Below are 18,310 nucleotides of genomic sequence, written 5' to 3' on the forward strand. Positions count from 1 at the left end.
TTGGAGGCTTCTGGCTACTGCCGCTGGAATTATTTGCTTGGCTCCTCTGCAGGGTGATGAAGGCAGCAGCATAAATTAAAGAGGCGCTCCTGAGGGCCGGTTCCATGGGTAGCTGGGGTTTGTGGTGCCTTGCAGCATTATGTGGATGTGTGCCTATTTCCTAGGGCTAGCCAGGGGACAGTGGGAGGTGTGACATAGATGAACACTGACTGAACTGTCACAGGAGAAAGTTGGGGCCCAGGGGAGGAGAAAGAGAGCCCAGCAGTGGAAGGTTAATGTGTCGACTGCCACCAAGGCATGTGGATCATGGACAGGAAAGAGCACCCCTCTATAATGAGCAGCACTCTGACACAGTGACCCAGTGACTTGTCCAAAGCAGGTTGAGAGCGCTCTCGCTTCAGTGCACCAACAGACCAGCTGAATTCTGCATTATGCACTTGTGGACTTCATTGAAAGGATCTTCTCCTGATTTATGTTGTTTTTACTCTTATTTGCTTGTGCCCCTGCCCTAGAAGAGAGCAAAGCTGTTTTAGCATATTGACTACATGGGCACTCTTAAGAACAACCACCTTTTCCCTGGTGCTTATGCCCTTCTTTGCAATATTTTAGAATGCTTTTGAATATCACTTTTTTTTCTTTCTCCCAGTGTTGGTATGTGTGTTTCACCTTTACAGTGCCAAGATAGTGAGGACTGGTTTATCAGGATAGGCTTTAGCCAATGAGGGAAACCTTGAGGTCAGCTCTGTGAATATCTGTCAGTCTGCTTTTCTAAAATAGATGTAATTTCAAAGCATGAAAGATCTAAACACTGAAAAATTACAGCAAAGAAGTATAGGGCCTTGCACATGCTGTTTTGCTTGCTCCCCAAGACATCAGTTTCATGTCTGAATATCCTCCTTTGGCAGGCCTGAGTGACTCTTGGGACAGAAGACAATTCAGCTTAGACGCGAGAGTAAAGCCATTTCACCCTTACAACTTTTACCCTTCTTCCCTTCTGACACAGGGATTGAGCAACCACATCTCTATAACCCAGGAAATTCCAAACCTGAATGTTCTTAGAACAAAATGTTAACCTTGTTGCCCTGCATATCCTGTACACTCCGTTGTGCAGGTCAAACAGTGAGTGATACGCTACGCTGACAAGGAAAACAGGAATAGGGAATGCTGCATACTCTGTTTGGCAGAGTTAATGGTAATGTAGAAACTTAACCTTTTGGTATTTGCTCATATTTGAGGGGTTTATTTCTCTGTTTCAATAATAAATGTTTCTGCTTTTCTCCTACAACACAGATTATAAATTAATTCAAAGTTTTGAAGGGCAGTTTTTCAGAAAAAGGAAAGAAAGAACAGCTCATGGCAAGTTGCATTTCTGTGTAACACTTAGAAATGTCAAATCCTTAAAATACTTGAGAAAGTTACTTATAACTGCTGGTGGGATCAGGCCCTTGTTACTTAACCTCTCTTTGAGCTGTAATCCAGGTGGCTTTAGTAGCACAGCTGTCCACAGACTAAGGTGAGCTTGAAGCTGCTCCTGCATTTCGTTTACCAGGCTGACATTCTTCACTCTGACACTTTCTCACCTGAGACTGCTTTACTGACCACTCAGCTTCCTAAGTCCCCTTGGCCAGATTTTTTTTCTACCCCTCTGTTACTGCTGGAATTGGGTAAAGTTAAGGCATTTTTTACCCTCACAACATTATTTAAGAAAGCAAGAGCTCTCTGGTTGGATGCTTATGTTCTGAGTACCAGAACTGCAAGCAACACAGCAGCTGTTATATATTCAAGGGTGAAATTCCAATAATAGTATGCTACATAATCTCTGGATAAATATTTGTGCTTGCGAAGGTTAAGTGACTTGGAGTACTATAAACTCCAGCTTTTGGGGCAGGCCACTGCAATTTAAGCAGTGACCTAACAATGACCTCTCTCTCAGACTAGGGGCAGAGTAATTGCTGGTGGAAAAATATTAGGAGTGGATCTTGAGGTCTCTGCTGAGCAATAATTTAATGCAGAGAACACATCAGATGATGCTTGAACCCAATTGCTCATCTTGGACCTACTTCTCACCTCCAACATTGCTTAAACTTCCTTGAAACTTCTCCCAGTATCACTTCATTCACAAACCCTGCATGATGTTATCTCACCATTGGTGTAAAAGGTGAAAGCCTCTTGCAGGTGACAAACAGTGTACCAAAGCTGCTGTTTGGTGTTTTATTCGTGTGGTTATCCTTTTTAATCTGCAGGCTCCACGTCAAGGTTGTGATGTGTTTAACTTGCTTCAGAAATGCAAGTGAAACAATAGGCCAGATTACTGCCAACAGTTGTACAAGTTGGGTCCCATTAGGATGTGTAGTTCAGGGCCTTTCAGCCTTCATGGAGCAAAAATACCCCCCAAACAGGCAGAGCTGTGGGTTTAATGAAATCAGCAGAGCTGGGATTCATTCCAACCATTTAACCTAAGTGTGTTTTCAAAAAGTTGTGTAATCCCTCATTTGCTTTCTAAGCTACATTCCAGAGGGATAACAGATATACACCCTTACTCTTTTCTCCATCTCACTCATACCATTATTTCCTACCTAAAACCAGAGAACAAAACTCCATTCAGTACAGCTGCTGGGTTCCTTTACACTCCTACCTGTTGCTAGTGCGTTAGGAATGACCCCATCCATGCTAGATAGAAGAGCAATCCAAAATGACATGTCTCATTTTAATCCAAGCTGGGAGGAAGTATTTCACTTTGTTTTGAAGCACTGGGAATGATATTTAGACTCCTGACTTCTACTGAGAAAACAGAACGCACCCTTGGCCTTTCAGAAGAGAACCACTCTAAATCAGGGCCCTATTGCCTTAGGGCAAGTAGAACTAAGGAAACACATCACCAAAGCCAGGTCTTAAAGCCCAGTTTATTTCTCTGCCATTCCATCAGGGCTGGTAGCTGTTGTCAATACTTGATATTATCTTTGGAGCAAGAACATCATTAGCAGGTTTATTGGTTACTAATGCCATGCTGAGGATTGTTTCTTTTATCTGGCAGTTGCTATCTAAAAGAATGGCTTAAGGACAATAATATACATTTTGGTCTGAGGAACTCATTAATGATACTTTAATCCACAGGAGTCTTAAGCTTTATTTTGCTTTACTTGGCAATGGGAAATTTTTTTTCTTGACTTGTCCTCTCTGAACTTGTCGAGCACGAGTCCCAAATCCCAGAGACTGCATTGATTCTGTTAAGTACTTCTGGCCAGGAGAGATGCACAGCATCACCAACAGTTTAGCATCACCTCCTAAAAGCAGGGAAAAGACAAAACATACTTATTTACCTCATTATTTTCAGTAAGTTATACACTGGTACCATACTGATCTACACAACAGTGAGCACAGGTTACCACTGCTTTCATGAAGCAGAAGACTGCTCCTGAAGAGGGCTGTTGAAACAGACAGTTCCTTCATGGAGAGTCTGTATCTAACAATATGGTATTTGCCCCCAAGCGTTTCACAATTTGTAATGTAGATTTTTTTCCCCTTTTAGCTTCACCAGTTAATCAGCATGTATGTTATGGCTCTGGATACTTAATTTAAGTTTTGTCAAATGTTTGTAAATTTAGGGTAATGGCAAAATATCTTGTGTGACAATAAAACAAAACAGACTTGAAGTTTACAGACAATGATTAAAGAAAGGAGGAAACTGCCATTTTCAACACTTCACTGAAGTCATACAACTTGGTTAAAATCAGGCTCAGCACCCACAAAACACTTCTCTTTTTGGCTCTCCCTTTTCACAGTAGGGACTTCAGTACTAAATGAAAATCAAAGCTTAAGCAAAAACTCATAGTATTTCAGAAACTCTGAAGAATTGTTACCTCATTCACTGTCAATGTCTTGAACTGGAGATTAAAAGCATAAGGGCTAATATTTGCTGGCCGAAGAAAAATGGACACAAACCTGACAGTACTGCAGGAATAACACTTGCTTTAAAACTCCTCCTGCGTAGATGAGGAGTTAAAGAAAAGGAAGTGACCCAAACACAAAAAGAAATTGTAGCACAGTGCCATGTCCTGTCTTCCTCCTTTGTCTCGCTGCTATAGGGCACAATGGTAAGGAATGTGCAAGTATGTGATTATATCCTGTAGTAATAAAGATTGAGGTTTAACTTTTAAACTGTACCTGACATGAAACACCAGTGCAATGCAATTTTTACCCTTCACATGATCCTATGGAGATGTTGTTCTTCAGCTGAGCTTTCAAAACTGCAAGGTTTAGCTAAATTCAGAAGGAGTTCAGAACTGTCACTGTGTACTCACACACTCCAGAGCCAGAGTCTTTGAAATAGAGGCCACATTCAAGCAAAGAGTAGATGATCATATAGTTTTACACTGCAAAGAGGGGGCAGAAAATTAGGAGAAGAAATCTATATTGTTAAACAGGAGTCAGAATAATCCCTCACCTACAGAGTCCTGAAGCAGATGTGTAAGTTTGCTGTTCCGATAGGGGACGTGAGCTCGCTGCTCTGCTATCGCTCCCAGAACGTCGGCCAGGGCAGACAGGCTGCGGTTAATGAAGGCGGTCTCTCTTAGTGCTGCCCCTGTCACTCCAGACATACCTGGCACAGTACAGGAAAATGCAGTGGTAACACTAAGCAAAGCTGCTTCAAAGCTGTAATGTGGAGGAAAGGTTAAAAAAGATTCATTGTGTACAGATGGTCCAAAGCATCTCATGTTAAAGTTGATCTCTTCAGATGTACAATGCATTTTGGCTCCACCTGTATTAAGAACAAGGAACCAAGAAAGTAGGAATACCTTAAGATCAGACAAAATAACACCACTTTTGAAAATGTGAGTCCACAATGCAACCAAAGAGAAACCTGTTTTGTTTCATCATTTTTTATAAGAGTTAGCTGCCCCATCTGTATCCCTTAGGAAAAAGAGGAGAGGCACTGATGCCACAAGCTGCAGAAACAAAACTGTACAACACCCACAAGTATGAAGTATTTGTGTTCACCTAATCCTATGAGGTGGTGCTTTATGGCATGATTTTCTGTAAGGAAATAGATAAAGGAAAATGATGCCCTTCTACCACCCACCCAGCATGGTTGTATGTGGCCATGCTGCCCCTGAGCAACACTGTAGAGGTTTGGTCTATGCAACACATTGCACCAATTCAAAGAGGTGCTGCAAGCTCAACTCTTTGATCAGTCTGGATGAGGCTGCAGTTAAGAGTAATTAATTCCTGCTGTCCTTACCTCTACCATGCTATTAGCATTTAGCATCACATTATTCAAATTCAAGCTTTCTTCAGGATAGTGGATGAGGTACGGAGGCACCCACAGTCACTCCTCCTTACCCAGAGCACATGATCCATGTCAGGCAGAGCTGATGGCCGTGGGATGATCAGATGGAGCCAACAACTTCCTCTACTGCCTACTCTCCCATCTCTAGACAGGTACAAGGAGTGGCTAGAGATCTTGATTTCCCCTTAGGCCAGCATTTTCCAAACTGGGAGAGCAAATGAGGAGTCCAAGAGGGAAATGTGAAAAGGTGAAGTAATAGCAAAAACCCCAGGAGTCTGGACAGGGAGGGCTGGAGAACTGTGACTGTGGGAGAGGATGAGGTTGGAGTGGTAGAGTCTCTTGTCAGAGAGAGAGCAAAACAGTTTGGAAGACCCTGCCAAAGAGTGGATAACAATCCAAGATAGGATGAATCTCAGGCTAACTTTACTGGGGTCATTATGTATACAGCCATCCCTAGGCTTCTTGTATATCAAGGAAAAGTGGACAGCTATCCCCCTACAGCAGAAAACTGCAAATAGGGGAGGGGGTATGTGTTTAAACTGCTGTTTCTCTACATTTGGTTAGATGAATGTCAACAAAGCATTTAGCTGAGTTTTCAAAGTGAAACATAGTTTGCTAAAAAGGGACCACTTGGCTTGTAAATGCTGCAGATGACCCAGGCTGGCTGTAGAGCCAACAGGGCCGGGTGCTGATGTGTGTGAGAAGCCTGAGGTACTGCTGCTCACTTAGATTTGTCCACATTTTAAAACAATTACGAGTTAACGCTGCCCTCACTTTCAGCAGAATATGTCCACCAGCACAGCTGACGGCAGAGGTCAGTCAGTCTGCTGTGTGTGCTGGGCCACATCTAACACCGATGTGAGCACAGCTCTTCTGCCTTCACTAGAGGATCTGGCCTGCCGAGCCCCAGACCAAGGAAGTGTTTGTCCTAGTTTAACTGAGAGAACAAACACACACCCTGTTGCTCAATTACATGTTTTCAGCATTTAGGGCAAATGAAAAAATAACGTATTATATTAGGTTTCTCTGTAGAACAAAAGTTTAACAGTGAGCAACAGCAAGAATTCTTGGCAGTAAAGTAAAAGACTCTTTCATAATACTGGTTCACTTTTCAAAACATTATTTCTGGAATGATACATTTGGCTGCATGGTTTTTCTTGGTAAGAAAACTTGTCCTTTAGGAAATAATCAAGTTTTTGAAATTATTGTGTGCATAGAGGAGGCAGAAGGAAAATGCTTTGAAGAAACAATGAAAACAATATTATCTTTTCAACACAAATTTCCTCCAAGACTTTTTCCATAATAAAGCAGAAAAATCCACACATGGTGATTTCAATTATTACAGATATTTGTAATATTTAAATAATTTATGCCCTTTAAACATTTCTGTATCAAAGACATGCTAATTTTCAGAGTAGAAAAACAGGCCTAATAAAAGCAGTCTGAACAAATAGTATATCTATGATATGGGTAACTGTCCTGGGCTTATTTCAAGCTCATATGGTCATACTTTGAGTTAAACTATGCCAGTGTAAAACCAGATCAGTCAGCCCTCAAAATTTTGTTGATGCCAGGATCTGTGGGTTCAAACCACCACTGTGTGATGGTAGGGTAGCATGTATCCCTCCATAAAGAACTAAGGCAACTATTGTAACCTAGATCCACGAGGATCCATGCCCATGAACAGACACGTTCGCTTACCGACACACTCGCTCCCAGCCAGATCCACCAGCTGCAGTCTTGTTTTGACTTGCTTCATTTTCTCAGTTGCTTCAAATTGCACTGGAGAAGAGGGTCTGGAAGAAGAGGTGGATTTATTGTCTCTCATTCTTTGTAGAAAAGTGCAGGAAGACTCTTTAGTTAGTCTCTGACTGGTTTGTTCATCTTCCCATAAAGTACCTGGTTAATGGAAAAAAACAAGAGCTTCTCACTGACACTGATAATTGAGATGGGAAAAATAATGGGGCATCAATAGGGGATGTACAGTATCTGCTGCTTCAGGCAATTCTAACAAAAGCAATATACAAGTCAGAATCCATGCCACAGGCATGACTTTTTCTAAATTACTTTTTCTTTTTATCTAAGGTTTCACTCATCAAACTTATTGTACCAGTTGGTAACAAGTTTTGGTGTAGATTGTGTTGTATCCAATATCCCTATTGTTCACATATCCATGTGGAAAACAAGAAATGGGAGTCCAGTAAGGACTTTAAAGAGGCTTTTTTCAAATTTTTAGACTGATTGCAACCAAAGTCTAGAGTTGCAGATTTCAGATGTTAGGGAGCAGTAGGCTCTGAAATCTGGTTCTATGTATTTGAAATATCACCTGCTGGTGCTCTGGGAAAAAAAAAAATCTCCATCTTGCCTCTTCTATTTTGTCCTTTGCTGCTGTTCCCCTTAGACTTCCTTCAGCCCTCATATCCCGCTGCAAGATCTCCACGTGATGAGCTATCAGCCTCAATAGTATTATTCCCACTTCTTCAGGTTGGTTACCTACTAATATCCTTCCTCTTCCTTAGCAGAAGCATCTGGCTTTCTCTGTGCTGGGAAGGAAGATAAAGATTCTCTGGGAAAGCTGCTTTCACATTAGCTTAGCAGGAATATATGTAAAATGGATTTCCCAAAGCAGTTTTGTTTTTTTCTTATGTTTTGGTTTTCATCTATCTCTTTCTTTCACTCTCTGAAAGACATGAAAGAATAAGAGGCACATATTCTGCTACAAGTCATAGAGACAGCAGACTTCCTTCAGTGCTTAAAGAGTTCTAGTTGGAATAGTAGCAAGTTTCCAACTGCAAAACTTGACTAAGGAGAAGACTGACTTGCGTTGCAGAGCTCTGTACTTCTCCAAGTAAGCTGCTGCTAAATCATGAGCCAGCTCTTCGCAGTGTAGGCAGAGCTGCTGTGTTGGTTTACACAGAATAAATGGCTTCAGGCTATAAAGTCTCAAACCAAGTGTTCTCACTCCTCTTCAGTTTTAGACAATGAAATTAAGAAACAGCTCTCCTTAAACAAGAGATAATTCTGATCAAAATGCTACCTTAATCAAACCTGGAAAAGTGCTGGCTTGTCAACCCTGGCTTAAGGTGAAGAACTCATCACAGAGTTTAGAACTTTTTATTTAGTGGCTTAGATATCTGATGATATCTTAGATATCTGATGTCAACAATGGCACCTGGCTTTTAAATCAGGATCCTTTTCTTTTAAACAAGGCAGGCTGCACTGTCACACACTGCTGCAGTGAGGTCCCAACTGCAGTGCTGCTCTGTTCCCTTACAATGCACATCTTCATCCATGTGCTGTGAGTCAAAAGCCAGAGTCTGCATTCAACAACAATTAGACATTTCTGTGGAGCTTTGCTGCCAGGCAACCAGCACAGTGGGGTGGCTGCACTTTGAAGTGGCAAAGGGAATTCTGGACTAGACAAGATGGCTGCTGTGCTAATGGTGCCAACTCTGAGTGTAGAAAAGTACCATCAGTCTAATTGACGAGAATCTGGAGCGAGTTAACATCAGGAATGCTGGAGCTGCAATTTGTGAAGTAACTGTGTCTTTTGGCAAGGCCCATAGGTAAGTGAGGGCACTGTTTGTTCTGCTTTGCTGATACAGTTGGTTTAATTTCTGATAGCAATCTAAGGTAAAAAAATGTTAAATATTTCCCACTTTCTAAAATCACATTGTTGTTACAGAGTATGAAGGAGATGGGCCCACCACTCAAACAGAGAGCCTGAAATTATAACATGAGCAAAAGAAAACAAAGTTCCCCCCAGAGTCCCAAAAGGAAGTTGTTCCTCAACCAATAAACTGGTAAGTCTTGGTGTAGTAGTGAAAAGTAGAAATATCAATATTTCCATAGTAAATTAGACAAGTATTTTGTCCTTTCATACAGTAGCCTATTATTAACAGTTGAAAGGATTCTGAATTTGATGGACATTTTTGCAAGGCAGAGGGTAAAAAAATTTAATTCTTTCTCACCCAAAAGCATATGATGATCTCTAAAATTATGGTTAGCTTAACCACAAACTTTATACGACATGTAATTAGTAATTCTAAGTAATTTAACTACTTTGAGTACCTATCTTACCAAGATCTTTACTATCTTATACCTTATGACTTTCTGAAAACATTATTTATTAGTTGCCTCATGCAATAAAACTTCAACAACTCTAAGTCAAGACATATAAAGAAAAGTGCTAAGATTTTATGAAACTGAAAGCAGCATTCAAACATGAAAATGGTCTGTTATTTAAGGAGATACGAAGAAGTTAGAAAAATGGAAAAGAACTGAGGGAATGTATCAAACATTGGAAAAAGGAAGAAAAAGCAACAGGAAGATCTCCCAGTCCACAGACTGTTTTTCTAAAAACAATTGGCTCTAGATGTATTTTAGTAACATTCTACTTACCAAAGTTATCTCCAAAGACAACTGTGGTTATGGTCAATGTCACTACCAGATGAGAACGAGAGGAATGGGCATGCACCAGTGTTGGGTGCGTGACTCTCAGCTGTAGGCCTTTATTGACTAGATGCAAAAATTCCGATGCATTTTTAACAGTCCTAAGAAGTAAAGAAACAGAAAGGATATTTAACTGACTTGAAGGAAAAATCACACAAGAAAGCTGACAACTTGAATGAGAATCTCAGCACTTCCACTTCCCTGCTCTTCTCCTTATACTACTCTCAGTTTTGAGCTGCACAAACAACTGTATTTTGACTTTTTCAGGTGGGATAAAGATGAAAATTCAAGACAAAAGCTGTGATGCAGCCTGAAAGTGCTGCAGAAGTGGCCTGCCAGCCTTGCAGGTCCAGAGGTACTGTAGCTGAGCTCTTGAGGCAATGGAAATTTCTGCATCTCCACACTTTGGAAGAAAAGACGCAGGTTAAGACACTGCTGGAATCTCTGGTCTTACAGAAGTGGATTTGTCCAATTTATGCTAAGGTAGCTCATTTTCTTAGGTACAGAATTAGGCAAAACCCCCCAAAAATTCTCTGGGCCTCTGGAAGTCGTATTTCACATTTGGAATTAAATCCAGAATCCTTGGAAAAAAGTTCAGTTCCACTGTTCAATGAGCACAGTGTCAGAATAGATAGACGTAAGTTTCTATAGACCATTTATCTCATATTATCTGTTTTCCTGTTAAAGGAAGTGCTGCAAATATGATCAATCAAAGGGCAAAGACCTAACGCACACAGTGAACTAAACACAGAAAATGAAATAAACTGGTTAGGTAAAGATTTTCCCTAGGTTTGCAATGTTTAAAACAAATGAGATAAGAGTGCCTACCCTTTTCTTTCAGTATTGCCATCTTCAATAATCACTGAAGGTAGAACACCTAAATAATTGTTTTTAAGTGGGGCTATAAATGACGACTGCGTATCATAGCCTGGTCACTGAATGCTCTGTAACAGCACAACCATTAATAACTCTCATGACAGGCCTCAGGCTTGGTTCCACAATGCTGCAGTCAGCAAAAACAAGCATGTGTTTAGGCAAGGTCTTTATGACTTAGATTTGGCTGATTTCAGTAAAAGTCACACTGGGCAAAAGCTTATTTTATGCTAAGAGCCATACTTGAAGAGTTTGGAGACAGAAGAACAAAAGAAAACAAACTACACTCAACTAAAACAATTTCCTCGAAAACCAGAGCAAGGGCATCTGAAGAACAGAAAAGCATTTGGCCACACCATATCTGTAGGCGCTGAGGAGAAGCGGCCACCTCAGCGCAGTTCCCTGTGTATCCAGGGCTGCGTGAGGTAAACAATCACTACAGACTTCCCCAATCAATCCCGAGCCACACATGCCGGCCTCCACTGTGACACCGCTGCCTCCGGCACCCACTGGGGATGTCTCCTGCTTGTCTGACCTGGTGCCAGCAGAGAACCAGTGGCTCTAGTTCCTACAGTCAAAGCCTCACACTGGGGTGATCTGACTATTGCCTCACGCATCCTGCCTTCCCAAGTCTTGAACTGCATCTTCCAGTGGCTAGTCAGCCAGGACTGGAAGGCCTGACAGGGAAGCAGCCTTGGCTAGGATGCAGCACCAGGCTGTCAGCTTTTGCAAACTGCTGCTGGGAGCTGGCAAAGGGTCAATGCTCCAAGCTGCTGCCCCATCCCTACATTTGCCAACTAAGACAGGGCTCAGGGTGTGCTGCCAGTGCTGGTCACCTACACTGGGAAGCTGCAGCTGGCTTTGAAGACAAGAAACATCCCCAACCCAGTGTGGCAACCTTGGCACAGTAGCTCCCCAGCAGGACTGACAGAAATAATATTTTCGTATAATCTCTACGACTTCATCGTGCTCTGTGTGCTGCACGTTCCAGGACCAGATTCTACAAAGAGAAGCCCTGTTGTGGTTACATTAAAAATTTGATGCTGAAAGTTCTCCAAAGTCAACCAAGCTATAAAAGAAGAAAGAGACTGAGGTTTTTGTGATTCAGTAAGATGAACATGTTAGCAGGAAAGAGACTACTGTACTTTAATGGATATATGGAGAAGCCAATAAGACCCAGCAGGCCAATATATTCTAGATGAAATATTATCATAAATGAGGATGTGTTTTTATTCAAAGCACGAGCTGTTTACTTTAGATTTTGGGCAGCTGGGTGGCCTCATTCAATGGTTCCCTTACTTTGTTTGGGTTTGTTTTTTCTTATTAACCTTTCTGTGTAATTATTAATATAACTTGTTTATGAATTGGACTTTTTTCGCTGCTTGCATTGTAATTGAGATACAAGTCCATATTTTTATTTATATTTGCATTAGAATTTAGTATTAACCGACTGAGATAAGTGGCTTTTAAGAGTTTTAGTTCAAGGCGCCAGGTTCCTACGCCATAAATTAAAATTTACAGAAATAAACAGAGCAGCCATTTTATTAACTAGAAGGACTAGAAGGATACATGAAACCTTATTGCAGCTCATTTTTTTTTGTCTCTATGGCACAAGTCCTGCTGCTTCTCACCTCTCCCTTCCCCAAAACCTATGAAAAGAGATGGGTCACCCACTAGCTATGCAAAGCTCCCTTGGGAAGTGGAACAGGCACTTTTCAGGAATAAAATTATGCCAGGCCAGCATCTTAGTTACTGAAATACCATAATTAAAAACTACTTGGAGGTTCTGATGAAACAGGGAAAGTTCAACTCCCATCATGCCTACACTACATGCACCCATCTTCATTTTCTAAGTTGTGTGGCTCCTTTCCTGTCTAGTCAAAGTAAAAAATTAGCTCCTCCAAGAAAGATTCAGCACACACAGGTTACGTTCTGCTCCCAGCCTTTTCAGGAGTTTTTCATTCCCTTGACAGCAGAGCCTTAGCTAGATACTAAAAGTTGGAGTAGAGTCACAGTTGGGGAAATACAAGAATAGAGACAGAGAAACCCACCAGTCAGCATAATACAGACAGAAAGGGCAAGAGGATTCATCACTTTAAGTTCCAGTCATTTTTCATACATTCCATGTTCTTACGGAACATGCAGAGTGCAATCAAGCTTGCAGAATTTCTATGGAAATTGTATTTAACCTCAAGACCAAAGAGCAGGCATACCCTAGATACAAATGTTTGTTAATCCTTCCAAGAATATTGCAGTGCTTATTATTTCATAGAAAGAAAGAAGTTCTGTAGCTCCTACAATGAAGAAAACCACTTGACAATTTCTCTGGGCTCCCACTTTTCTATGAGCAATTAAATTGCTAGAAAGTACAAATCAATAAATGTGTATCACTAGGTAGAATAAAAGTATGTTTGCACAATCCTCCAGTACATTCTTGTATTTTTATCAAGGCTTGCTGGGAATAGCATTAAACCCAGATAAACAAACTATTGGTCAGCTTATGTGACTAAGTCCCACAGGACAAAATTATTTCCACTGAGGCTGCATTTTATTTTAATTGGCATGGGATACATTTCATATCTGACTGCTAATTCCCATTGGAAAAGTAGAGATTAGACCATGACAAGAATTATTATAGAGAAGTGAAGAAAAACATCACTTTTCTCCAGAAACATAGAAAACTCTAATGCTCTTCTAAACATTTCAATAGAGCAAGATGTTCCTTTTCATAAACATTATTTACTCAAGGAGCAGGACACTTTTTAATGTTTTTAGACATCTCGATAATGCACATGCTCCCTTCTGGAATCTGTTCTCATGCTGGGTACTCATAGAGAGATGTCCAGTTTAATTCCACTGGGTACCATCACGATTCTGGTACCACTTGTACTGCTAGTCCTATTTTTTTTTTTTTTTTCTAGCTAATGCTGATTCTACTAGTGTAAGGCCTGAATAAAGGCCACAAAAATGGTGAAAGGCCTAGAGGGGAAGCCATGTGAGCAGAAGTTGAGGTCACTTGGTTTATTCAGCCTGGAGGAGACTGAGGGGAGACCTCACTGCAGCTACAACTTCCTTGTGAGGGGAAGCAGAGGCTCAGGAACCCATCTCTTCTCTTTGGTGACCTGGGGGAACAGCCTCAAGTTGTATCAGGGGAGGTTTACACTGGATATTAGGACAAGGTTCTTCACCCAGGGGGTGGCCAGATACTGGAATGTGATTCTTGGGGCTGTTCTGTGCAGGGCTATGAGTTGGACGCTACGATTTGTGAGCCCCTTCCCACTCAGGACATTCTGTGATAGCCATTACTAAAATGAAGCACCTGAAACAGATTCTCTTGTGCTAATGGATGGAATTTTATGAACACATGATTTTTAACACCTAACTACCCAGGTAAGCTTTTTATATATAACAAGAAAGCACTGTACATCTGCTTTATATGCCACACTTACATAATGCCAAGAATCATTCCCATGAGTACTAGAACAAGTCTTTGTAATGCTTAGTAAGTAAAAGAAGGCATTAAAGTATAGCTGTAGCCCTAAATACCCTACCTCTTCCTACACTGTCAAGTTGTGTAAATAAGGATCAAACCTGGCATGCACCGATGCTGGGAAGGTACATCTTAAAAGTGAATGGTGAGAAGCTTTGCTGCTTCTTAGGTTTTAGTTTGAAGAACCTCAATTTTCAAGACCTACAAGTTCAAATGCCAACACAACAAATCCAGCTTTAACACCTCCAGTTATGAAAACAGAATATTAAGCAATATTAAGATGAGTATTTGTATTAAAAGATCACTTAAAATCTTATTATAATTTTTTTAACTCTAACCCTTAAAGGGAGAGCTAAAACCCTACAGCTGCTTAAAAATTTGCAACTGGTACATAAATTTCTATTATAATCTGTAAATTTTATAATTCAGTAAGACTGGATGGAAAGTGCTTTGTGACTGGATTATCTCTTCTTCTTCTACAGCTGACAGGATGCCCTAGATCCAGCAACAACAAAATATGCAGCAATCTTCAGGCATTCTGAGTGAAAGGCACATTATACTCCTTAAAACAGGAGTATAATGCAAAGTAATTGTACAGTTATTTCTGGGAAGTATTTTGACATTTGCAGCCAACAGCAATCTAATAGACTGAGCTAACAGAAACAGAGCTGTTCTTTTACATATGGTAAGAACTCATTATTTAGAAGCAATCTGGTGCCAATAATGCAGCTTTGTGACAGCTCTTCATGGCATTAACACCAATGGTAGGAACAAGCCATGTACTTACTCGTGCGTCAGCAATGGCACATCGCTCTTCCCTTCTCTGGTTGTGACAACATCACGTTTGATGCCAAATGCTTTTCCATAACTGTCTTTGGCCAGAAGATCAAAAATTTCATTATTATACACTTCTACAACAGAAACCTCAACCCAGTAACTTCCTTGGGGCTTTTCTGAAATAAGCCTGGCAAATAAAAAAAAAAAAAGAAAAAAAATTGAAGAAAGCCCAAAAATGTTGAAGTCCAGCCCCAAATGAACAATCTGTAAATAGAGATCTATTATTTAATTGTAATATAATTACAATCTGATAAAGTGTTTACTAAGTATCTGCAGCCATGGATTTGCCTCATCCATATGTTAATGTTAACTTGAAGAATCAGAATATACAGTTTATTTATACATGAAGAAGTAAATAGAATTTAATTTCCCAAACAGCTGTGCCAGCTTGTTTTTTTTCCACTAGCCTCCCACCTCATGATTTTTTTATACCATTTCTCTGCTGGCAGTTATTGCACTCAGAACTCCGAGTATAAAATCTGGCAGAGTGCAAGCAGTGAACAGACAGAGATGGCAAACTATATCTGTAAGAAGTTATCTGTTCACAGCCTCAGAAAACCCACAAATTAAGGGCTTCTCTATTCAGGAGAGTATTCAGAGTTAGACAGTTATTCTCATACAAAATTGGTTCTTTGATTTATCTTATACCCTTCTCCAAAAGAAACAGGCTTAGCTGGAAAAACTTCTAATGGCTCTTCTACTGTAACATAGGAGCATATCAGTTCAATCCTGTATTAGGTTCAACTATAAAAATCTAAGAACTCTTAAAACAAGAACAGACTGTAGTTAAAAATTCTACTATTGTTCTTCCTTGGGACTGGCTTCTAATTTAAATCTTCTTCATGTATTCCAATTGTCAATTCTCACAAAACTTTTAGGAACTTAATAGTCTATTGGACTCCCACAACTATGGTTAAAATATTTTCAAAAGTTTAATTAAGAGTCTGAAAGCCAGATGGACAGATAACACACAGTAAAACTGCATAATCTTATTGTCTTAGAAAATCAGATTAAGCAGGAGAAAGACTAGAAACCTGTATAAAGCCTCAAATATCAAATGGTGGTCAGAGAAGCTATAAATATTAACCATTGTGAAGCTGAAATCTATAATGATAAATACATTACAAACATTATTTCACCCTTTCTATACAGTTTAAAGTGACTGCCACTGACAGCAAACCTTTACTTCATTTTTACCTGAACACTTCTTGGGTAGCTCGGGGAATAATTCCAAGTTCTGATTCCTCTTCTATGGAGAATGCTAAGTTCCCCTCTGACTGTGGTCCCAACATTGTGTATGTCTTCCCACTTCCCGTTTGCCCATAAGCCATGATACACACATTGTACCTGAAAAACAGAAGTGCTGTAATATATTTTACCATTACCAAATGTGTCTGTTAGGTGGCAAGTCAAACTCCAAACAATTTGGGAACACAAACTTAAACAAGAAAATAAATACACTGTCCCTGATTTCTTTCTGCAGGTCTCAAAGTCTGACAGTAATTACTGTTCATAACATGACCTAAACAGATTTTATTTTTTAAGCAGAGTTGAAGGGATGCTTCTAAGAAGACGTTTAAGGGATCCTTAGCTTGGAATGACTGATGCTGTTAGACCTCCTCACCTGCCCAACTTCCAGCTTGTGCACTACTGAGCTGCTTGTTAATCAGCTCCTGAAACACTGCAGTTTACAGCATAGCATTTTAAAGTAAACCATTGATGGGCTTGATTTGTGTTACAGTGCTGTGCTGCAAACCCCACTGCACTTGTATCTTAACAGCTGGGAACTCTTCATCTCTCATAGCCTTTTTCAGGCAGGCTCATCAGTCATAGCCTTCAATCAGAGAAGACAGCCCCCTAAGAATAGGAGGCACAAATTTTAAACCAACAGCACCAGTTCAGAATGAGCATGCACACAACGACTACTCTGGAACAAAGGTGGCAGGAACTGCTCTGATAAGGACAAGTAGAAAATGAAAATGTACAGTGTCAGTGCAGAGGAACAGGAACCTGTGAAACATCATCTTCTGAAGCAGACAAGTAAATATGTCTAATGAACAGAACTCTGAAAAAGCCTCTTTCACTGCGCTGAAAATAATAACAGAAAAAGAATTGTTCACAGCTGTGAGCACTGTTGTGGTCTGTGCCACAGGGATCTGAACTGAGACGTATGAATCCTATTTAGAAAGTGTGTTACTAACACAATCAGATCAAAGTCAACATCTTAAGCAAAATAAGTGGTTGGACACAGACACATCCAGCCACAGTACTGCTTTGTATGGAGGATCAACACTGTGTTGTGCAGCTGAAGTTTTGCCCCTTCTTGGCTGTGCCTGCTCTGCTGCCCCTGCCAGCACCTCGATGTTGACCACAGTACTGTGCCAGCAAAACCCTTGGAAGACATGCAGTTATGCTGATAGGACTGTCCTATCCCTGGACTATCTTGTTTGTTCGGAGATACGACATTAGCAGAACCTTCATGCACGAGGAGTGCTTCACAGTTTGCAGAAACATGTGCTCTACTAGAGAGCTGCAAGAATGGGCTTGCTCCTCTTCTGCCAGAGAATAAAATTTCACAGCCTAAACTACCTCTGCTGTGGGCAGACCTGAAAAAGCTGCTTTTGATTATCTGATGTTTTTCCTCGTATCAAAAATGTAGTTTCAATCCCATACCAGCATATTTCAATGAAGACCCCTCATCTAATTATTTTAAATGTACAGTTTCAAGTAATGAAATACTTATATGGCATTTCAGTGATTTTTTGCATATTAAACATGCCTAGAAGCAGTTATTTCAGGAGGATTATTTTGAAAACTTTCCTTGTTAGAAACAAATGTGGGCTGATAAGCCACATGGAAAATACCCGAGTACCCTTTCTGGGAATGTGAAGTCAAAGTTGCAGTCAATGAATCTATAGTAAGGTCCCTCCAGATTTTAGCATGAACTGCAGAGTATAGAACAGAAGTCTAGTCATAGATTTGATGAAGTAAAGGAGATAACTGAAAACAAAGAGCACTACAGTAAAATGAAATGTGATAGAAATTAGGGCTGTAAATCTGAAATGAGGGATTTCTTGAAATATTCACTGCTGACATAACTCAGTAGAAAAGCTCATGCTAATTTTGGTAGTTTTTAGCTAGACTAACAATGAGTAATTTTCACAGTTCCACCCCTCATGCACACCGCCTGGCCAGCCTGTACCTTACTGAGACTTCTAGCCCTATTTCAAAGTTAAACAGATCTTTGGAACCAAAAAGGGAGCCAGATGTTTGCAAGTGGTCATTTTCCTTGGGAAAAACAGAATTAGTCTTCTTAAAAGTCTCTCCTAAAGGAATTTCCTATAGTCGAGCTATTCAAATTTTCCTTAATT

General features: G+C 40.3%; 1 protein-coding gene and 1 long non-coding RNA gene across 7 annotated transcripts in view; one reads left to right on the plus strand and one right to left on the minus strand.

Moving 5' to 3' along the window:
* Positions 1-2,884: 2,884 nt before the first annotated feature.
* Positions 2,885-18,310, minus strand: part of KIF25 (kinesin family member 25) — a 42,349-nt gene continuing 26,923 nt past the window's right edge. For 4 of the 5 annotated variants that reach the window (XM_032102405.1, XM_032102406.1, XM_032102403.1 and 1 more), the window contains 6 exons: positions 16,137-16,286; positions 14,890-15,066; positions 9,689-9,840; positions 6,989-7,186; positions 4,445-4,600; positions 2,885-3,284 (listed from right to left, as the gene is read on the minus strand). In XM_032102405.1, the coding sequence (XP_031958296.1) occupies positions 3,127-3,284; positions 4,445-4,600; positions 6,989-7,186; positions 9,689-9,840; positions 14,890-15,066; positions 16,137-16,286 (991 nt within the window). In that variant the 3' untranslated portion in view covers positions 2,885-3,126. Of the gene's footprint in view, positions 3,285-4,444; positions 4,654-6,988; positions 7,187-9,688; positions 9,841-14,889; positions 15,067-16,136; positions 16,287-18,310 lie in introns of all 5 variants that reach the window. The other variant, XR_004238826.1, reaches the window with a different exon arrangement.
* LOC116440988 lies at positions 8,679-15,019 on the plus strand. Of its 2 annotated transcripts, XR_004238828.1 has the most exons (4): positions 8,679-8,853; positions 8,973-9,090; positions 10,007-10,222; positions 14,585-15,019. It is a non-coding gene; the product is annotated as an uncharacterized LOC116440988 (long non-coding RNA). The 2 variants fall into 2 exon arrangements; XR_004238827.1 differs by lacking the exon at positions 14,585-15,019 and having other exon boundaries at positions 10,007-14,094.

The sequence above is a fragment of the Corvus moneduloides genome, chromosome 3 (assembly GCF_009650955.1).
Source record: "Corvus moneduloides isolate bCorMon1 chromosome 3, bCorMon1.pri, whole genome shotgun sequence".
Classification (NCBI taxonomy): Eukaryota; Metazoa; Chordata; class Aves; order Passeriformes; family Corvidae; genus Corvus; species Corvus moneduloides.